This window comes from Mastomys coucha, unplaced genomic scaffold, assembly GCF_008632895.1.
Source record: "Mastomys coucha isolate ucsf_1 unplaced genomic scaffold, UCSF_Mcou_1 pScaffold14, whole genome shotgun sequence".
NCBI classification, from domain to species: domain Eukaryota; kingdom Metazoa; phylum Chordata; class Mammalia; order Rodentia; family Muridae; genus Mastomys; species Mastomys coucha.
Genome location: NW_022196896.1, coordinates 135785412 through 135807918, shown reverse-complemented (window position 1 = coordinate 135807918; position 22507 = coordinate 135785412). Strand labels below are relative to the sequence as shown.

At 41.7% G+C, this 22507-nt stretch overlaps 1 protein-coding gene across 3 annotated transcripts in view; it reads right to left on the bottom strand.

Moving 5' to 3' along the window:
* Positions 1–22507, bottom strand: part of Lpin2 (lipin 2) — a 77072-nt gene that overhangs the window by 53368 nt on the left and 1197 nt on the right. The window contains exon 1 of one of the 3 annotated variants that reach the window (XM_031368722.1): positions 3959–4212. The exons of the other annotated variants lie outside the window; for them this stretch is intronic. Within the exon in view, the coding sequence (XP_031224582.1) occupies positions 3959–4063 (105 nt within the window). The 5' untranslated portion in view covers positions 4064–4212. Of the gene's footprint in view, positions 1–3958; positions 4213–22507 lie in introns of those variants that run through there. 3 annotated transcript variants of the gene reach the window in all.

Sequence of the window (22507 nt, the reverse complement as noted above, 5' to 3'; positions counted from 1 at the left end):
CGACCTCTAAGCTGAAGGTCGTCCCTGCATCTGATGGTAACATGGTAAAGCTCAGGTAGCAATGAGCTACATGAATTACCACTGCGGTTTAAAGAGTATCATAGCACTTCTATTAACAAAGCAGCTATTAACATTTGTAGGCCCAAAGTTCAGTGACATTCTCAAGGCTAAGAACTTTGTTATCAATAAGTCTGATAGAACAATATCTTCTTCAGAAAGAAAGCTACACTTAAGAGTTAAAATAGAATTGGTTTTAGTAAAATTCTAAGTTCACTTTTTGTTTAGCTGGCCCAGTTGTACTTTTAAGAGCATAGTTAAGGGGAAGCAGAACCACCTACACATTCTCTGGTGACTACAGGTAGCCAAAGTCACACTTTTATACAAAAGGGAAAACAGTAGTTTTACAGTGTGGGACCTTCACACTACCATAATCAAATAATCAAGAGGTGACTCATTAAAACAGATTCATTGCTTCTGTGGTATTTTGTCAAAAACACAAAACCCAAATCTAACCATGAGATGATATCAGACTAACCACAATTAAGGACACAGCATGTCTGATCAGTATTCACTGAAATGTGAAGACCATAAAAACAGGAAAGAATAAGAAGGTTTGAAGGGACTGACTAAGGACACACGGCAACCAGAGAGGCAGATTCTGAAATAGAAAACGTATGTATATGTATGTGTATATGTGTGTGTGTGTGTGTGTGTGTGTGTGTGTGTGTGTGTGTTAAAAACAAAACAAACAATTCTTGGGCTCCCTACTGCTTCAGTCTGTTTGGTACTATACATACATGTGAGGGAAAAGTGCAGCACGGCTTAAGGCAGGGACTCCATGTCCTGTGTTCTTTCTCTGGCTCACATCAGATGCCCTTGAGGCATCCCTAGGACCAGCATACAACCTCACTACAGGTACAGTATTTCCAAAGTCCTCAAATAACTGACTCCAAAATGTCACTTTATTTCAAATTGATGACCAGAGGAAAAGTTGAAGGGGATACTTCCTGCCTTTTTTTTCTTTTCTGCTTGTCTTTGAAGGAACTGGGGTTTTTCCAATATAGTTTCAATATAGCTCATGAATGGATATCAGCCTATATGGGCTATCGTACTGTGCTCTGTTAGGAAGTAAGGAATATAAGGTGGCAGATGGCTGCTACAATCTCAGCTCTTGTAATCCTTGACCTAGATGGAGATCCACTTGTTTGCTAGTCAATCTGTACAAGTAATAACACTTCTGAGATTACACAACTCTCTTCAGGTTTGCCCCCGGGGTTCACTTTAGGTGGATTCATTTTTTTTCTTTACCTCTATTTTGTTTTTCATTTTGAGACAGTTTTAACATATAGCCTAGGCTGGCCTCAAACTCACCAGTCTTCTGCTTCTGCCTCTTGAGCCTAGGAGCCACCATACTTACAGATATTTACACCATACTTACCCACACACTGCTAGGTGAGCTTCCTCCCAGATGGACAGTAGCTAATGCTAAGATGGTCTATCAAAGGTACCCAGTAACAAATAGGATCTCATCATAGCTAAGAAAATACAAAATATCATCAGCATGACTGATGACTTACATAGACATTTAGGTAAGTCCTCTGAAGCATAAATAGGATTTGAGGAAGAGGGAAAAAGTTCTACAATAAGACATGAAACCAATGAAAACTAACAAAAGTTGCCCTGTTCTCAATTAGGTAAAAAACAACATCACACGCAGAAACTATTTACTCTAGAACGCGAGCCTACAGTTTTCTTTTCCTACTGCGTGGATTTTGTAACCCAGTAGAATTGGGTTAGAATATATAAATAGTATAAAATACTTTCCCCAAAAGGGTGAGATTTTAGACCTTTTAAAGAATTGTATCCAATTACTTTTAAGACCGTGTCAGCAGCCTGAAGTTCTACCAGAGCACACTTTGCCCAAGTATTTTAGACCACTCTCTCAGATACAAGGATCTCTGCAGGGGCAAATGCCCAGTGCTGCTCCTCAATACAGGGAGTGAGGAGGAGGAGGAAAGCCATGGAGCTCAGCTCATCAGGGCCTGGCAGGAGCGGGGGCTGGGGAGTGGAGTAAAGACATTAAACAGGACTCCAAACCCACTTTCCTCAACAAGTCTGGTAGTCAGGACAACAGAGGACTTCCTGCCTTATTACCCTTCTGTCTGTCTGTCTGCCTGATTCAACCCTTAGAGCTCTGGTTAGTTTAAAAGCCAGACTCTTTACTGTACACACCCATGTTCGTTCAAAAGTCAAACTACTAGATAATTACTATAGCTTATTAAGGCAGATATCAAATCTAGTATGCCAGCCACTAGCCATTCAGAAAATTCTCTTGGGGTGGGGTGGTGACTCAGGGCACATCAATGACATAAGAGGGAACTGTTAACAAAATGCAGTCTAAGCAAGTGTCTCTGACTTCCCTTGGAAAGCATCAGTAGCAAGACATCAAAGAAATTCTCTTGCAATGGACAGTCTAGTCTGTATGTGGTACCACTAAGTGGACTTTAGAAATATTCCATAGAGAAATAAGCATGTCCATATCCTTTCCTCTGACCTTTAAGACAAATGCACATGAATGCATATGAACACACCCTTTATATTATGATAGACTTCAAAATAAAATTGCCTCCCACAGAAGCATATGACTCATATTCATACTCGACTATTGCTGCCACTAGTGAGTGAAGTCTGTATGGAGACACTGGTGACCTCAGATCTAGAAGCAAATATCAGACAGAATATGGCAAAACACAGGGTTTCTCTGTGTAGCCTTGGCTGTCCTAGAACTCACTCTGTAGACCAGGTTGGCCTCAAACTCAGAAATCCACCTGCCTCTGCCTCCCAAGTGCTGGGATTAAAGGCGTGCGCCACTACCGCCCAGCATGGCAAAACTTCTAAGGCAGCATAAACACTCTCAGGCCTTTAAAACCAAACTAGGTTAACAGATTTCAGAATTTATTTTTTATTTTTGTTGACTTCATTCTGGTTTTTCATAAAAATGTTCAACCTACCTAATTTGCTTTTTTAAAAAAGTAACCAAGGCAATTTAATGAGAAGATACAACAACATCAGTACTTTCATTTGGAGTTCCAGATTATCTGAATGTAGTTATTTAGCCTCTGCCTTTAAAATGAGCATTTAAGCCAACCCTAGTGGCACAGGACTGTGATCCCAACACTCAGGAGTGCTGAGGCAGGGGGATAGTAAGCTCAAGGCCAACCTATAGAAAAAGTCACCATGAACAACACACCAAGACCTCATGCAAAACAAAAACCAATGTAATTAAAACAAGATGTATTCAAACACATTATTTTTTTAAGGTTCCACCAGCAAAGTTAAATAATATTATCTTTACATCATCTGACTTTGTTTCCTTTACAGACTTCTAGAACTCAAACTTAAAAGCCATGTTTGATTTTGTACCCTGTAGCAAGAGAAAACTAGATTAAAAAGTTCAAACTCTACCCCACACATATTTCAGGCATATTTTTTGTTTGTTTATAGTCATAAAAGGGACAGCCTATAGTCATTCTTTTGTATCACATATCCAACAAAATGCCAGTTTCAAAATACTTGCTTAGCCTCACAAGAGATTTGGCCAGGACAATTAAGACTATAAAACTTAAGTGACTTCTACCCCCTCAACTACCACACTGAGATACAAGAACAGAGCTCAGCCCAGTACTTTGAAATCTAGCTGTAGACAAGTTCTCAGTTTAGAGCAAACACATTGAGTAATAACAAACAGAATGAGGAGAGCATAAAGGCAAGGAAGGACAGTGAGCAGCCAAACATTTTTGTTCTATGTAACATTTTAAAAATTAGAAACTTACCACAACATTACATTTTCCAAACAAGGGGCATTCACCACTTTCATTTAGCAGGTGCTGTCCCTTCTCAGTGTTACCCAGACTGAGCCTCAAGCAAAGAGAAAGAGACATGGGTGAATGAAACTCACCAGAATACCAGGAGGGGCCTTGTCATGGTAAACACCTGCAGTTTCACTCAATGAGCTTGCCTGAACCTTCTTCTCATCTTCACTGTTATCTTCTAGGTAAAACATCTTAAAACTAAAGAAACTTATCAAGCATGACTCTACAGAGGTGAAGGCACCAACAAACAGAAAGCTATTCTGTGGACAACCAAGTGCTAACTGCTACAGAAAGGAACACAGTTAAAACTGAAAGCAAACAGGTCTTTAAAAAAAAAAAGCAATGCACACACCACTTTACCAATGAGATTTGCTCAAAATGCCTCAGCCCCATCTCTCCACGGATGATAAGCAGGGGCATGGGGCAGGCTGAGCCATGTGTTTACACTGATAGGTACCAGTCCTACCCAATCACAAGCTGGTTAACTACAGTTTCCACCACACAGAACAGGGATTGAGTTAATGATTCCTTAAGCCAATCACATCTTCACATGTAGAAATAAAAACAGCTATACACAGGTGGTAAAAAAAAAAAAAAGCTCCTGTAGTCATGTGAGGGAAAGCTTTTCATATGCTTAGACTGCATAACTGTGTTCTACTAAATATTTTTACTTCATTATACTCGAATAACCTAGCACTTCTCACAAACCTGGGAGATACCCTGGCTCAGCACTCTATAAATGACAAAACTAGACGACTTCATGAGTATGACAAGGTAACACTTAGTTCCTGGTGTTTACTTGCCAGCTCTCAGAATGCTTACACAGTAACATCAAGCTTTTCTAGAACCTTAAAGCACATAATACACATAGGTAAGACATACACATAGACTTGATTTTTAAGTTAAAACATTTTATTGAAGTCATTTTCTAAGACTCTGGAGTTTATTACAAGTAGCCTCAAGCCATATGTGCCTATTGAATTTGCAAGCAGACTAGTACTAAATGCTAATAATAAGATGAGTGAAGACAGCCACTTGATTTGGAAGGTTTAGTATGAAAAGAAAAAGTGAAGAAATTGTGATGTATATGTATGTTGAAATGATATTCTATACTCTGAATTAACTATTATTAATTGAATTTTGTGGATTTTTTTTCTACATCTTGTGTGGTACAGGTGCACATGCTTAGATTGATGTGCAGAGGATAGACTGTCAGGTCTCCTGCTGTATTAATCTCCTCTTCCTTATTTCTTTGAGACAGAATATCTCACTGATCCTAGAGCTTGTGTGACAGCCAACAAACCCCAGTGATCCTATTGTTTCATTCCTTGGCAGTGCTAAAGACGTGCACATAAGCTTTCCCGTGTGTGCTGGGATCCAACTCAGATCCTTGTGCTTGCATAGCAGGCACCTCTTACCCACAGAGCTACCTCTAGCCTCTCTGCTGCTTCTTTTTATAATGTGATAGGTAAGAAATCTGAATACATCTCACATTCAGTTTCTGCTATATGTCACTGTTTTTAACACCAAAAGACAATCTGGAGAGATGAAATGTTTTCCTAATGAGGAACTGACGATAACAGGATTTTAATCATTCTATTCAAGTATTTAATTCATCAACTCTCTGACCCACTTACACTCAATGAGCTTCACAATATCAAACCTTTCCTTTTACCTTCAAACTTCACAAGGGCAAACATTTTGGCCAAGAGGGGATGGAAATGCTAATACTCCATCAGGACTCAAACAAAGGCGTCTCAGTGGGTAAAGCATTTCCCAAGCCTGACAACATGAGGCTCCAAAACTCTTATGGTGGAAGAAATGACTCCCACACACTGTCCTCTGACCTTCACACACATGCTGTGGCACTCTACCCACAAAATAAAATGTAGAAAATCAGGAGAACAATTGCAAAATCCATCTCCCCAACATTAAAAATAGGAAACCCATTATATTCAAGTCATTTTCCCAGCTGTCGTCAGAGATTAACAAAGCATCCACACTCACTTGCCACCTAATTACACATCACATATCCAACGTTCCCCCTTCACAGGCAAAGTGAAGAGTTCTGACAGCTGAAATGTTATGCCATGGACAAAAATTCCAGTCTCTTCCTCCATGATCTGCAGTAGCTCCAGGCCTTTGGCATCAGACAGGAGCAATAAAATGTCACTCTGACATGAGGAAGACATGAGAGGTTAGGAGAGAAGAATGGGAGAAAAATGAACCGGGGATTGATTAAGGAGAAATGACCTAAGATGAAAAGTCAAAGGAGGAGGAAATAAAATGTAGGTAAAAAAATATATAGAGAGAAATCAGAAAAGGCAGAACTAAGCAGGAGGGTAGATGGAGATGGAAAAGAGAAAAATAATCTATTTTAAATGTGAGGAAGCTAAGGACCAGAAAGAGGTCAAGCAACTAACTAGAGGTCACTTGCTGAAGAAAGTACAGGTACAGAATGAGACTCCCTCCAGCCTCTCCAGTTCTCTCTGCGGTTTGTTTCATTTGCCAAGCTGAGACCCAGAGAGAATGTACTAGGGGTGGGGAAGCAGCTGACAGACTCAGAGGCCATGGCTCAACAAGTGGAGAGTGTGGAAATTCAGCAGGGCAGTGACAGCTGTAACAAAGTCTGTGGGCAAGGTTCACTTCAAAGGCCTCCTACATAATACACTAGCCACTGGGTTACCTGCCCTCAGTATTATGTCACTATTTTGATGAATAACTCACAAAATGTCCTGCCTGCAAAGGAGCATGTACCTTGGACCCATCAGAGATGAGTTCATCTTTACACCTAGGTTGCCACCTACGGATTCTCGAAAGCCAATCAGGTGGCACTTTTCATCATGTCTAACACACAGTAAAATCACAGGCAACCATTTTCAATCAGCCCCATAATTTTCAAAGAAAAGCATCAACCTCTTCTGTCCAGGTTAAGGATAAAAGTAAATCCTGAGGACTTTGGAAGTAGCACAGTTAGAAGGAGCACACACCTAGCCTTCAGGAAGCCCTGGGTCCAGTACCTAGCAAGCAGTCAAATGAAGCAGGTTCAGTGGTGCACACCTGCAGACTCAACACTCAGAAGGAGAAGGAAAGGGGATCAGGAAGTCCAACATCACCCTCAAGTATGTGGGGAGTTAGTAGACCCAGCCTGGACTAAATGAGGTTTTTTGTTTGTTTTGATTTGTTTTATTTTTTATACAAATGGTTGAATCCTGAGAAAAATCTTTTTACTTTTGCATAGCATTTTCAAAAAAAAAATTATCTGCCCACCTTGACCCTCAAGTAGGGGATCAGATCTCCCTACTTTGCCCAGGCTAGACTCAGCAATGCTACCATCTCAGCCTCCTAAGTCTTGAGACTACAGGGAAATGCCAGTATGTTGGCTCTTTTTTGACTTTGAAAAGTGGGGGTCAGGATGTGGTGGTGTATGCCTCCAACCCCAGCACTCAAGAGGCGTAGTCAGGGGTGAGGAGAACCCGGGCTACGCAGCAAGTTCAAGAGCCTGTCTGGTGCTGGATGATAAGACTGTCTGTTGATGGAAGGAAAGGAGGGACACAAAGTCTCTAAGATTTAAGTTTGCATCTAGCCTCAGGAAACAAAGTTAAAATGATGTCCAGAGAATTAGATCCCACCAGTGCTGCTTTTTCATTAGTAAGTACATGGGACGGCTGGGTGTGGTGAGCTTCTCCTCCTTTTTTTCTTTTCCTTTCTTTTTTGTTTTCTCTTTTTAAATTTTTTATTGATTTTTTTTGTTTATTTCACATCATGTACCCCACCTCCACTCATCTCCCTGTCTCTTTGTATCTGCCCTTGCAACCTGCCCACAAAAAAGAAACAAACAAAAAAGCAAACAAACAAACAATCCATCTTGCCCTGGAGATGCAGTGTGTCACAATATTTTGCTCAAACATCTTTACTTACAAATGTTCACTGTAATGAATCATGGTCAGGCTTGGGACCTTTGGCTTCTGCTACATTAACAATATTGAATCCTCACCCAGACTCCTCTTGGATATATGTTGTCCTGTTTCATGAAGATCCTGCAGCAGCTTGGGATCTGTAGAACTGGCCCCTTTACCTACTTAAGCAGTTCACAGATAGGCTAGATGCAGGGGTGGGCCAACTCAAAGTCCTAGATCTGGGCCTGGGTCATATCTAAGCTGGTCAGCACATCAGCTCTCTCGAACCCACACTACTAGTGCCAGCCCTCCAGCACTGCCCCAGCTAGTTCACCCACCTGCTGCAGCTGGGGCCAGCTTACCCCCGCTCCTGCCCCATTCTCATGTCTTTGGTTCCTCTCCCATTCCATTCCTTTGGATCCCATTCACCTGCAACTTCACCACTAGGGTCAGCTTTACTGTGCTGCACAGTGGAGGTGCAGGGCCTGCTTTCCTGCTGCTATAAGGGGTGAGGGGTGAGAGGAAGAAAACATCTCTCCTGCACCCATACCACCTCATGGCATATGAGGGTTGGGACCAGCTCTCTGGTGCTCCAGAGTCTTGGGGCTGGCTCAACCATGGCCCTGCCACCAGAGCCAGCTCTACTCGTGCAGCCCAGTTGTACATGAGGAAGGCCTATTTCCAGAGTGCTGCAGCTGGTGAGGGGTGGGCCAGCTCTGGGCAGCCCTTGAACATCTACATGGTCCCAGTGGCAGCCCAAGGCTTTGACATGCCCTTTGGTGGTAACATGGGGCACAGATATTGACAGACTCCTGTTGCTGCACGGCCATGGGCACAGACAAGACCCTCAGAAGCAGCACAGTCCTTAAGTGGCAGTGTAGGCTACTCACATCAGGCTGTTCCCTACCACCCCCAAGTCTACAGTCTCTGCTTCTCTGTTTCTCCCATCTTTCTACCACATGCTTGTACATTATAGTGACACCTGTTGTGGGTGGCCTATGGATGTCTTCAGCACGCCAGCTCTCCAGGGAACCAGGCAGATTTCTCCAGGATGCATTTTAATAGGTAATACAAGTTTGTGTGCAATATACAAACTTGGCAAAAAATAAGTACACTGAGGATGTATCGATCACTCAGTATTTTAAGACTTCCAGACCATCAATGGATTTTCAATTATTTGGATTACTGGTTGAAGTTCTTGGGTGAGCTAAGCCATTGGAGTATATTCTCCACTTAAAGCAACAGAACATGGGGACATGTGATCCCCAAATGTGATGATGCTCCTTTGGAGCAGACTGATGCCACACAGTCAGAGTTGCTGGTAAACTGTGGACTCTCAGGTGGAAAGTCAAATTTCTTAGTTCTTTGTATGTATTCATCTCTGATCCTTTCCCTCACAGGTTACAAAATAGGGATTCGAAGCTGGTGAAATGGCTCAGCGGGTAAGAGCACTGACCACAAAGGTCCTGAGTTCAAATCCCAGCAACCACATGGTGGCTCAGAACCATCTGCAATGAGATCTGACTCCCTCTTCTAGGGTCTATATAATAATAAATAAATTTTAAAAAAGGAGATTCAATGAGATGTCAGAGGAGCTGGAATAATGGTTCAGTGGTTAAGAGCACTACTCTTCCAGAGAGCCAGATTTGGTTTCTAACACCCACGTGGCAGCTCACAAATGCAGTAGCTTCTGTTCTGAGAAGATCCGATGTCCTCTTCTGGCCTCTCTTGCCAAATCATCTTTGCAATGACATGAATGAACATGAATAAAATATACAGATAGTACTCTTTGTAAAATTGAAAGCATATTTTATATCAAGAGGCATTATGAAAAGACAACCTAAGTAAGAATATAAGAAGATATTTATAAATCATCTTTGATGAGAGTTTAATATCCAGATTATATAAAGAATTACAAGTCATCAAAATGACAATTTATTTATGGCTCCAGCCCTTAGGTCAGGCTTCTAAGCATCTATTATGTAGCATGGGAGAATAGAGTTAAATGGTAGATTATGCCAATCACATTTTTCAAAGCCTAACCAAGTGCTGGAATGTGCCTTCTATCCAGTGTGCTCGATGACAGACAGCATAATGTGTATACTCACAGAACTACAATGCTTTGTGGCCAAAGCTTTCCTAGAACCCCTCTTTAACTTATACATAGATTCTAAGAATGAATGGGGGTATGTGTGCTACATGTGCACTTGCATAGTCATGTGTGTAAAGATGGAGGTCAGAGGACAATCTGTGGTCCTTGCCTTCTACCTTGTCACAGAGTCTCTGTTGTCAGCTGCTGCATGCACCAGCTAATGGGGACAGGAGCAGTTCTCCTGTCTCGGCCTCCTATGTTGCCATAGAAGCACTGGATTCAGACAACTTTTAATGAGTCTAGCTATATGTGGGTTCTGGAGATCCAACTCAGGTGCAGTGCTTGCAGAATAAACATTTTTCTCACTGAGTCACTGCCTCCAGCCTAAAAACCTCTGATTCTAAGTTAACTACTATACTACTACCTGTGAAACAAGGACATGCAGGTGTAGAAAATTTTTTCAATTATTCCTCAAAGTAGTTAAAAATGCTTTATCAGTCAGGGTTTTCTAAAGGAACAATATTTATAGAATAAACCTCTCTATATATAGAGAGAAAGGGGATTTATTACAATGGCTTACAGGTTGTGCTCCAGGCTATTTACCAACAAAAAGTCTAAGAATCCAGTAGCTGTTCAGTCCACAAGGCTGGATGTCTCAGCTGGTCTTCAGTATATGCCAGAATTCCAGAGAAGTAGACTCTAAAGCCATCAAAGGAGGGGAGAGAAGGAGAGGGAGAGGCAGTAGAAAGAGCGAGTTTCCTTCTTCCAAGTCCTTATATAGAATGCCAGCAGAAGGTGTCCCAGATTAAAAAGTGGATGTTCTCACCTCCAAAAGTCTGGATTATAGGTGGGTCTTCCTACCTAAGAAGTGGGTCTGACTACTTCCGATAACTTCATTAAGAAAAAAAAAAATCCCTCACTGCTACACCCAGCTGCTTGGGTTTTAGTTAATTCTAGATGTAGTCAAGGTTGATAACCAAGAATAGCCACACATGTGCTCATTCTGGATTTACTACATACATGACAACAGTTCTTAAAGTAGCCACAGGATGTACACACATGCAACCCTATCCTTCAAAGATGGATATGGAAATACAATATTACTAACCAAATATTTCCTCCTGCAGGCCAGGAACCATGCCATTGCCTCTAACTCTGCTCCCTGCACTCTAGAAAGACTGTAACATTAGAACATTCGAAACATAAAGCTGGCTTTTTCTCTTTTCAGACTTCTAGCTAAGTTTTTAAACACAGAATCAATTTGCCCAAGAGAATTGGTGGTTAGCATCAGTCAGATTGCCTCACACCTCGCCCTGCAGGTCCTGAGCTGCACAAAGAAACAGCTGGAGAACAACAGAGCAGTAAGGTGGGGGTCAGCAGCCAGGCCACAGGAATGCTGATTGGCTTCCTACTTTTAATATATTTTTAAGTCTGGGTTTTCCAGTCTTAGCAAACTTCATTTGGGGTCAGATAAGTCTGGCCTCCAACCACTAGATGTCAGCAGCAACCTCTCCTAAACTGTAACAATTAAAAACAAAACAAACAAAAAAACCATTCTGGTTACTTTTGAAAGTCTGCTAGCGGCAAATCTGCTCCTAGGTGGTAATCACCATCATTCTTCATTTATGTATTTGCTAAGTCCTGTTTGTTTTGATGGTTGGTTAGGTCTGAGACCGAGCTTTCATGTTTCAGCCTTGGCAGAATTCACTAGGTAGCCTACCTAGGCTGGCCTCAAACTCATGATGTTCCTTCCAGTCTACCCAGTGCTGGGTTTACAGCTATATGCCCTCATCAGCAACACAAGAACCACCAAGTTACACTAATGGTGTTTACCTTATTTATAACGGACTGTTCTGCTAGGTTCTTAGAAATGTTGGCAGTGGGCCAGCAGGTACGTACGTAAGATGAATCTAACATCACTGCTCTCTCACTTGCTATGGACCTGCAGCACATAACCATTCTCAGCTTGACCTGAGCTTCCTTAGGGCTCCTCTGTAGAACCATGGGGCAGGAACACCTATCAGGTAGGACTGTGGTCAGGACTCTATGAGGTGGTACCCAGAAACTACTAGAAGACAAAAACTAACCCATGCACAGTTCCTTAATCAGGAACTGTAGGGTAGGGTCCTTGCCATGAAGAAGGTCACTATTTAGAGGGGGACACAGGAAAACACACAAATGACTTCATCTAACTTCTCACTACCATCAACAGTGCTTTAAGTCTTTTTTAGCTTTGCAAATCATTTTACCTTTCTGACAAGCTCAACAAACTGAATTCCACTCTTCAGTCCATTTTTCAACAGGATAGGTCTAATTCACAATCCAGCTACAAACAGGCAGGACAAGACTGAAATGGTTTAGAAGAGCCTACAGCTATATGAAATGGCTGTAAAGGTGAGGCTAACAGCCTGAGCTCTCCCAGGCCTGTGCTCAGGAAGGTAGGAGCACCTCCCCACGGTGTTCCTTTCTTCCAACTTGTCACCCAACACTTTCTAATTACACTCACATCTCTGCAAAATCTATTTAACATGAAGGCTATGTGTGAGTCCCCTCTTAAGGCCCTGATAAATCAACATAACATCACCTAGGACATTATCAGTTCCTCTTTCCTACCCGATGAATTATTTCTTATTTATTTTTTATTATTTTTAACAGGTACTTGTGGAGGCCAGAGACATTCCTCTACAAATGGAGTTACAGGTACTTGTAAGCCATGTGTCATGAATACTGGGAACCCAATGTGGCTCTGAAAAGGACAGTGAGCACTCTAAACCACGAGCCATCTAACTCCTAAGAGTGCTCTTTCAATAGTCACAATACTCATAATCCAAAAAAATTAGTTCATTTCTCTTATATGCATGATTCATCATCAGATATTGCAGTGAATAACTTTTTAAGCTATCTGTAAAACCTTAATCTACCTTGAAGGGTAAAAAGTACTCTACCTCTAACGTTAAAAGAATAATTTACTGGGAGAGGTGTTTTCCAGTATGACAGAATAATTGAAATGTACATATTGCTGATAACATGGGCAAAAGAGGGGCTAAATGTGTCAGCTTACACACATAGACACACACACACACACATGAAAACCACAACAGTCTTTGTACCTTGTGTTCTTAATCATTCCCCTTCATAGCTACATTTTCATTAGTAGAACCAATAGTTTCCTTACACTACAAATATAATAAAGGGTAATACAAAAAAAGTACTAAAACTATAATTTGGTATATAGGTGAGGCTTACATTAATAGTGTTACATGTCATCTGTAATGGGCTATCAATACTCCATTTTCAATAGGCAGAGAAATGCAGAAAGAACTGATACTTCTTACACCTTAGAACAGCATTTCCCCACATACATACATATATATATATATATATATATATATGTATATATATATATATATATATCCCCAAACAGAACAATGCTCCTACACCAACTATTACTTGGTTCTCCCAAAGACCTTCTCTTAGCCACCAAGATCTCTGTACCTGCTATTACCTGCAAAGCTAACTGCCAACTTTTGCATAGCAGGTGTCAGTGGTAATTCTTCATGCCTATATACATTTCACTTTTGGAGGCTTGTATTTCTCTAAACCTAACTTAAATTGCAAAGGACACTAGTGAGATCAGAACTACAGCAGTCCACTTTGAGAGAGCATCACAATGCCTACCCACTGAGCCAGTCATTCCTCAGTGTGCCATGATAAAATCTAGATGTTTGGAGCTCTAGTTAAACAGTGGCCAGACAAGGCATCAGTCATCATTTAGTGACCACTGAATCATCCATCATGGAGAGGATCTTCCATGATGGTTGGAAGCACCATATTTTTTTTTTTAAAGCACAAATAAGCATCGAGTCACCCCTTTGCTTTGTTGATAGCAACCCCTGATACACATTCATTTCTTTTTCTAAAAATCTCCAACTTCTTCTGCCTTTGTATTCCAAAACATATCCCCCAGCTTCCAAGAGAAAGTCTCTTACCCCTACTCTGATGGAGCTGCAAGAGCAAGCTGTCAAAGGTGGGTTCACACACTAAGTGACTTCAACAGGGAGCAGCAGGGCCAAGATCAACCAAGTCACTAAGGCACCAGGGATAGGAAGCTTCACTCCCTGACTAGTTCCACGTGCTCTGCTATGCTCAGGATCAAGCAGTGATCCTGGCTAAGAAGCCACCCCCAAAAAACTGTGCTTTTATGCTAATAGAAGGGAAGCCAACCAGATCTTATACTAGGATAGCTAGGAAAAGGGAAATGAGGGAGGGAGGCCTGAAGAGAGGAAAGTAAGAGGGGGTGGAGTGGGGTGGGGTGGGGGCTACTTTACATGTAGGAACAGGGAAAGACCAGAATAAGAAAGACTAGAAACTAGAAAACTAAGGAGAACTCCAGGAAGGTTGCCAACTGAACAATGGTGTATAAATACCCTAGGGAGCACAAGCATGGGCTGACTGTAGTCACAGGACTATCCTGTAAGAGACTAGACTAATTCTGTTGCACTAGCCCCACTGTTGGGTTCTTCATTCTTGCCAACCTCTGAATTACTTTAGAAAACAAATAAGAATGAAGCACGCTAAACTATTAGACATCTGAGAATCAGCAGAAATTTTAGAGGTTACACAGGACTGAACAAAATCTTCCAGTTATAATCTGAGAATTATTTCCTAAGGACTTTCTGATCTTCTGTGAACATTGCATACAGTGTCTAAAGGCACCTTTTAAAATATTACTCTAACTAGGCACCACACAATGACATATCTACCCTTCACTGATGCTACTGGGGATGGAGTGTGTCCTCCAAAACAGGAAAACTAAGCTTTGGTTCTAGTTCTTCAGAATATGACCTTAACTCAGTTTAAAAAAAAAAAAAAAACTTTTACAAAATATTCAAAATAAAATTATGTTGTCAGGTATGGAGGCACATGGCCTGTAGCTCCAGCACTTATTAAACAGAGGCAAGCAGATCTCTGAAGTTTGGGTAGCAAGGGCTACATAGAGAGACCACCACCCTACCTCCTAAAACAAGTGGGCTCTAATCCAACATAAAAGGGGTGCTCATACTAAACAGGAGATTTGGGATGGATACATACACAAAAGAAGGTGAAGACAAAGAAAAAAAGCAACCCTTGCAGACAGTCTTGATTTTAGCTTCAGTCAATTCTGAGACAATGAACTCCTACTCTTCAAGCAACTGAGCCCACACTTTGTTATAAAGTCCTCACAAACTATACACATACGCAGGACTCCATCACAGCCCACAGTATCAGAGGCTATCTATGAGTCTATATAATCTGAGCTAGTCAGCTGGAATGGGATACTTACTCTTCATATAAAATTCCAAGTGCACAGGTACTGTACTCTCAGAAATGACATGGGTAATTCCCACCCCTAGATGTCAGCTGGGAGAGTAATTCCTAGACGACATAAACTAGGGCCATCAGGATGGTTGGGGAGATGGAAGGTGGGGATCAGAACTGGGATGGGGTGAGGCTTTCACACCCAGCACAGCAGCAAAAGCAAGGGAGACAGAACCTGCCTTAACAATGTGTAAAGAACCAATTCCTGGAGCGTTGTCTTCTGACCTCACACACTCACCGAGATACATCCTCCCCAGTAAATAAAAAGAAAAAAAAAAAGATAAATATATAGGGGCCAGAGAGCTGGCACAGCAGTTAAGAGAATTTGTTGCTCTTGCAAAGGACCTAGGTTCAGTTCCTAGCACCACATGGTATCTCATAATCATTCATAACTCTAGTTCCAAGGAATCCACCATTCTCTTCTGACTTCCACAGGTACCAGGCACACATATGATGCACACAGATACACACAGATAAAACATACATACACATAAAATTTTTTTATTAAATTTATTTATTCACTTTACAACCCAATATCAGCTCTTCCTTTCCTCCCAGTACCCCCTCATATAAGTCTGTCCCCCATTTCCCTTAGAAAGGGACACGCCCCCCCTCTGGCTGCCAACCCCACCACCACCACCATCCATCCCCCTAACACCTCCCTACAAACTTCTTATACATAAAAAAGAAAATACAGATTAGGTTTTCAGTAGAGAAAAATCTGAAACACACAACTTCAAACTGTTGTTGATCAAGGCCATGAGCACCATTAAACACATGGTACTTTACCCCCTGTGGTTTTCCTTAGTCATAACCCAGTCTTATCCTGAGAAAACAATAAGGAAAACTTACAGTGAGGCATCCACAGAACACTGACTAGTTCTCTAAAAGCTGGTGAGGTCTTGGACATAGTGGCATCCCCAGTCCTCATCTCACAGAAGTGACAATAAACTGAAACCGTGGAAGTCCTTGAAATGGACTCAAAGGGTGAAGCCATACCTGCACCACTGAAGGTTCCACCAATGGCAATCCTAACAGACAAAATGCCAAGAGCCTCTGGAATCCCATGAAGACAGGAGGACCACACCAAGCAAGATAAAAACATTCCCACTCAGAGAACAGAACCCAGTGCCAGCCAGCCAGCCACGTCCTCAACTTCACAAGGACCGAGGCCCAGATGACTCTCCGAGTAGGGAGCTGCTCAGAGGCATAGCAGGTACTCACTCCATTCTCTGGTGCTCTCATGCCCTCTGGCTGGCAGACTCTGCTAACATATCTGCTTCCTACTCAGGTGTGAGGAACGAAACAAAGTCAGGAGTGAGGCTGGTGTTTCCCAGGTGAGGACACAGACATCAAGTCATAACCCAAGGCACTTCAGTAAGAGAAGGCAAAGTTAGAAGATGCAGATTTAAATGAGATGGAGGAGGAGAGAGAAAGAACCACAAATTAAAAAAAAAATAGTAAGTGCCTCAAAGGTAACAATTCCAAATAAGTGGAAAGGTGAGTAAAGAGTCAGGACAAGACCCAACAGAGAAGAGATGACCGATATTCAGGACAGGACACAGGCCCCACTGACAGGTAATGTGAGCCTGTAGTCATGACTGGTGTTCAGATATGAAAGTCAGCACACTACTGTTCACTACAAAGAAAACAAAATGTGTAGGAAAAAGTAAAATCACTACACATGCTTAATTCTGAACACTAATTAGCTATAAGAACATAAGCAGTGAAAATTGCTTATACTAGTTAAATATTAAATATTAGATAAATATTAGTTACACCGAGAAGTTATCCCAGGCAAATGTATCACTTTTCCACAGTCCAGAGCCCCAAACCAGGAAACTTCAAAGTCCACTTTCAGGCTGTGTCTTCCCACATCAGTTAAAGTAATCCAGACAATCCCCACAGCTGCACCCACAGGCCAAACCAATGCATGCAACCCTTCACTGAGGTACTCTTCCCAGGCTAATTCTAGGCTGTATCAATCTGACAATTAAAACTGTCACACAGGATTACTAGTATTTTCAAAAACTTCACAATTTTTATTAACATGTACTAGAATTTACACAAAAATATTCATTCCTAACTTTACCAACTATCAGCAACAAAACTGCTCATATTGTCACTGGGAAGGCAAGAGTCAAGGAAGAAAATCTATGCAAGCACACAAAATGGTTTCTTTGAAATATTAAAAAAGAACCCTTCAACTAAACATTTGCACACTAAAAATATAAACACAGGGGTTCTCCCTAAGATACTTCTTTGCCTCTCATTTTCCATTATCTAAGCTAAATCCCATTCCTAACCCTCAAAGCCTCAGTTTAGAAAACCCTGCTTTATACGTAAGACGACTAGTTCACTTCCCCCAAGAGCACAAGCTTTTTCAGGTTCCCTTTTGCCCTGTGACTCGCCCTCATCTCACAGCCTGGCTCTTGACTTCTAGGTAGGTATGCTTTAAAACATACCCTCATCTAATATCAGATATAGCCAGGCAGTCAGGCATGCAGGTCTCCAACAACAGACAACCGAGTCAACTATGTACCAGAAGTATCATGAGAAAATGCTACAATAAAATCAGTTATTTTGCACAATTAATATATGCTATTTCATTTTAAGTGTATTCATGGTTCTAAATATATTTCTTTTAGTGAAAGATTCTTAGCCACTCACATAATCTATTACATAAAGTAAAAGGTCCCATTACAGGGACCTTATCTGCACATGTAGGTACTGAGTGAGTCAAGTGACACTGTGAGGAAAGCCCTGAAGGATAAACATGATCCATCCGTTGCACTGAGGTCTCTGTTGGGTACCGATGTGATGGGACCCAGACTCTGAACACAGAAAGGGAGAGGTACTCTGTCCAATGCTGACAAGTTAATGCTCCTCCTTCTCAGTACTGTGCTGAGGGGATCTGGTGTATACTCTCAAGTCAGGAGTAGTCAAAATTAGCAAAGGAAATCCTTTAGGGCAGCAGCACAGTGCTGCTGACAAACAAGCATGTATCAAACAGTCCAACAACCATTTTCCCTCCTTCCCAACAGTGACACAGAACACCTTCCATATTTGAAAAACAATTTTTAAACATTTCCTCTGACCCAGTCTCAGCCTAATGATAGGCTGGACTATCCTGGACCAATCTTGGCATTTCTGAAGGATGCTTTTCCTGCCTGTAGCTCCTCCTCTTTATCTGATAAAAAGAGTGATGGAACCATGATGATCAAATCTAGAATCTTCTCATGAAGTACTTGTCTCTAATCATGTTTCCTAAACTTTACAACTCTGGTCTCTTTAAGCCCCACTAAATGCTACTTAAATTTCAACTATTACTCCAAAAATATTGATAGAACACTCCAAACCTTATCGGGGTTAAAAAGCACCCCAATACAATGAGCTCACAGGTCTCTGCAGTGCCTCTGCCCCACCAGCATTCTCATGCCCATCTGCTCTGAGGTCTTCTCCTCTCCCTACAGAAGCAAGTTCAGGTACAGTTGACAGATCCTACCTTGCTACACCTACTCCACAGTTGTCAGCCCAACTTCCACCAATCCTCAAGTCCTACTTTCCCACTAGACTTTGCTGCACTCCCAAGGACCCTGGGAGCTCTGAGGGTACTAGTTAGTTCATATTATTGTTCGTCCTAGGGGGCTGCAAACCCTTCAGCTCCTTGGGCCCTTTCTCTAGCTCCTTCACTGGGGACCCTGTACTCAGTCCAATGGATGGCTGTGAGCCTCTACTTCTGTATAAGTCGGGTACAGTCAGAGCCTAGTTCAGCACCTACATTAAAGAAAGATCTAAAGGGCTCTGCCTACATAGAACGTCAGAAAGTTTAAGAAGACCAAGCTATTCACCCTGATAATGACTAACAACTACCAGAACTCCAAAGCTGATTCCAGAGAAGTTCCCAAGTAGCACAGAACACAAAGAAGCATGTCTCCACAGGGGAGGAGGTTGATGCCTAAAGCAGAAGTTAATCAGGACGGAGGGAGGTGGGAGGATTAGTGTCTGGAGAGAAAAAAGCCAAAAACTCAGAGAACGAAGATGAAAACTAAGAATGGATCACTGCATATTCTAGAGCAGGAGAGACAAGAGTTGAAGACAACTTAGAATTTATAAACCACCACTTAACACTTTATGTTTCTGGCTGATAAAAATGAAGAGTTGAGGCAATGCACACACTAACTATTCAGCAATACATGGAGGGAATACAAGAAGCAAATAAAGATATGAAACGAGATAGTCAAGTGGCATTTAATTTAGTGTTCAGTTTCAGCTAATAATGTTAATTCCATTACAGCTAATAAAGTTAACAGAGAAGTGTGAGCCCTCTGAGAAACTGGATAAAGGCTGGGTAAGGAAAGCAATCCACTGCTGCCAACCCCCACTAGGTCAGCTCTTCTGGAAGCCAGTGTCTTCACACCAAAGATACAAAACTTACACTGGACAGTAGTTCCTATTCAAAATGTGTGCCACTACACATAAGGAAAAGCACCCAATTACAAATTCTAAGCTCAAAGAGTAAGAAAAAGTGCCGTCCTGTAAACAGCTTTTGAGACGCTCATGTTCCTAGAGTGGTTTTCCCCACCACATCACCTTTCTCAATTGTGAACCTAATAATCCGAAAGAATTCTAAACTATTAGCAGTGAGACACTGCCTTGGCTTTGCACAAGGTGAGATGGAGGTGACCGTTTTTGACATGATACAAGTTAGAGTTCTACCTTCTTTCCTTATTTCTTAGTAACATCACTAACTACTATCTAAATCCACCAGTTTTAAAAAAAAAATCACTGAATGTTTATATCCAAAGGCTTTTGAGGCAAAGGACTCTAAAGCCCGTGAGATGGCTCAGCCGGCACTTGTCAGCAAAGCCTGACAACCTGAGGTTGATTCCTGGAACCCCCATGGTGGAAGAACACTGACTCCACAAGTACACATGTACAGGTTCACAAATCAGTAAATGTAAAAAGCTGTTTTAAAAAGACTCAACTGCAGTCAGTGAACCAAACTAGAAAAGTCACATCGCATGGTATAGATCTTACAATGTAAAAAGGTCTCCTAACACATTCTTGGGTTTTGTTTTGTTTTTGCTTGGTTTTGAGATAAAGTCTCACTCTGTACCCCAGGCTAGCTAATCATGGAACTGGTGAGCTCCTTCTGCCTCTGGATCCCAAAGTGCTGGGATTACAACTGGGGTAACCTCCCTTCTTTTTCTTCCTCTTATCTCCTTCCAGAATGGAACCACAGTAGGGAGAGATGATCAGCTCAAGCTTCCTGCCATAAACAACAGGGGTGGAGGTGAGGAAAACAGACTAGAATGGACAGGGTAGTAGTAGCACTCTGGCCATCCCGCCACCACATATGGGTTGCTATCAATAGTGAGGGATCCCTACTGACTTCATGTAGTCCCTGAGAGTGAGTGATTTTCCCTCATATGTTCATCTTGAAAAATATTGGACCAAAACACATGAAGTATTTATTTATTAAAAGCACTGTTGTGGCTGGAGAGATCAATCACTGGCTAAAACTGTTTGCTGTACCACCATGATGGGTTCAGATTCCAGCACAACTAGTTCCTCACACACCTGTTACCCTAGGTCTGGACAACTAGAGTAAGACTTGCTGGCTTAGTAGAGTAACTAATATATGACCTCTAGGTTCAGCGAGAGACCCTGTCCCAAAAGAATGTGCTAAAAGGGAAGAAAGGAGGACACCTGACTCCCTTCTTTGTTTACATGAACACAACTGCACACATTCATCTATGACATGGTAGGAGAGGTAGATCCCCAAATTGAGTAACTGTTAGCAAAGTGAGTAAGAAAATTTATTTAAATATTTTATTACAGGGGGCTTAGGATATAATTCAGTTGGTAAAGTACTTTCCTAGCATGCACAAAGCCCTGAGTTCAAGTCTCAGAACCTCCTAAACCAATTATGGTGGCATACAACACAGTAAGTTCAAGACCTGAACTATCTGTATGAGACTGTCTCAAAAACATATAAACTTTATTATCAAGACATTACCAGAGTGTTATTACTCTAGTGTGTATCTTCCAGCGATTCAATTTTTTTAAAGAATTATTTATTTATTTTTTATGTATATGAGTAGCTGTCTTCTGACACACCAGAAGAGGGCATCGGATCCCATTACAGATGGTTGTGAGCCACCATGTGGTTGCTGGGAATTGAACTCGGGACCTCTGGAAGAGTAGTCAGTGCTCTTAACTACTGAACCATCTCTCCAGCCCCTATTCCAATGTTTAATGAAATGTAATTTACACAGAATTCAGCCAACTGAAGTCCAGACCTCAAAGCTATGAGCTATTTTGCCATGAAGGTGTAGGTCCTAGAAGCCTGCGCCTAAACCAAAAGTATTAACCTACCTAGCACTGAAGGGACTCAGACACAGCTAAAGCAAAGTTCCAAATAAACTCCTGTCACACTGCCTACCAACTGACAAGAGTAGGTACTTATCCTACAGCCCCATCCCTAAACAAAGTGACAGGCCCTGGGGTCAGACAGAGGGTTTCAATGAAAAAACACAAAGACTTAACTTAGACTTAAAAATTTGCCCACAGGCTGCTAGGCACCTAATGGAGGCAGCCCAGTGTACTTCCCAGCAAGAATGATTCCAGCTCCATGTTCCATTTCTGAAGTATATTATGCATACCATCAGAGAGAATAGCTGCAGTGACCCATACTATATTTAAGTCAAATATTAATATTTAAACACAACAAAATGTCCATTGTAATGCTCACCGGCCTAACCTCTGACCACCTCTGACCTGTGGTAGCACCAAGATTATCCACCCATGGCATACCATACAAGAAAATTTGATGATTTCATTTCAGGAAGATTTCACTGGCTCCCAGTGACCTACAAGGACAAACTGCTTGCAGCTTCTTCCGTTCGTTCAAGAAGCCCCAACCAAAGCTCTTCTAAAAGCCAACCTCTGTGCTCGGTAACACACAGCTACTGGAGTCTTGCCTGCAGGGATGCTGTGCCCAGTGCAGGGGACAAATCAGTAACCGAGTCAGTAAACCGAAACGCACAAAGCTAAGTGATGAGAACAAGCAACGGCAATTCAAGAAACAAAGCCCCAACCTTTATCCCTTTATCTGCTTAACAGCACTTGGCGTTCGAGGGTTTTCAAATGCTCCCATTTCCAGAGCCTCTTAAAGTATACAGCTTCTCTGCTGAGTCTCAATTTTGCCAAATGCGAAAGTAGAACCAGCCGTTTCATTTCTAGCATTCTATAGCTATTCTGCTACTACTTCAAACATGAAG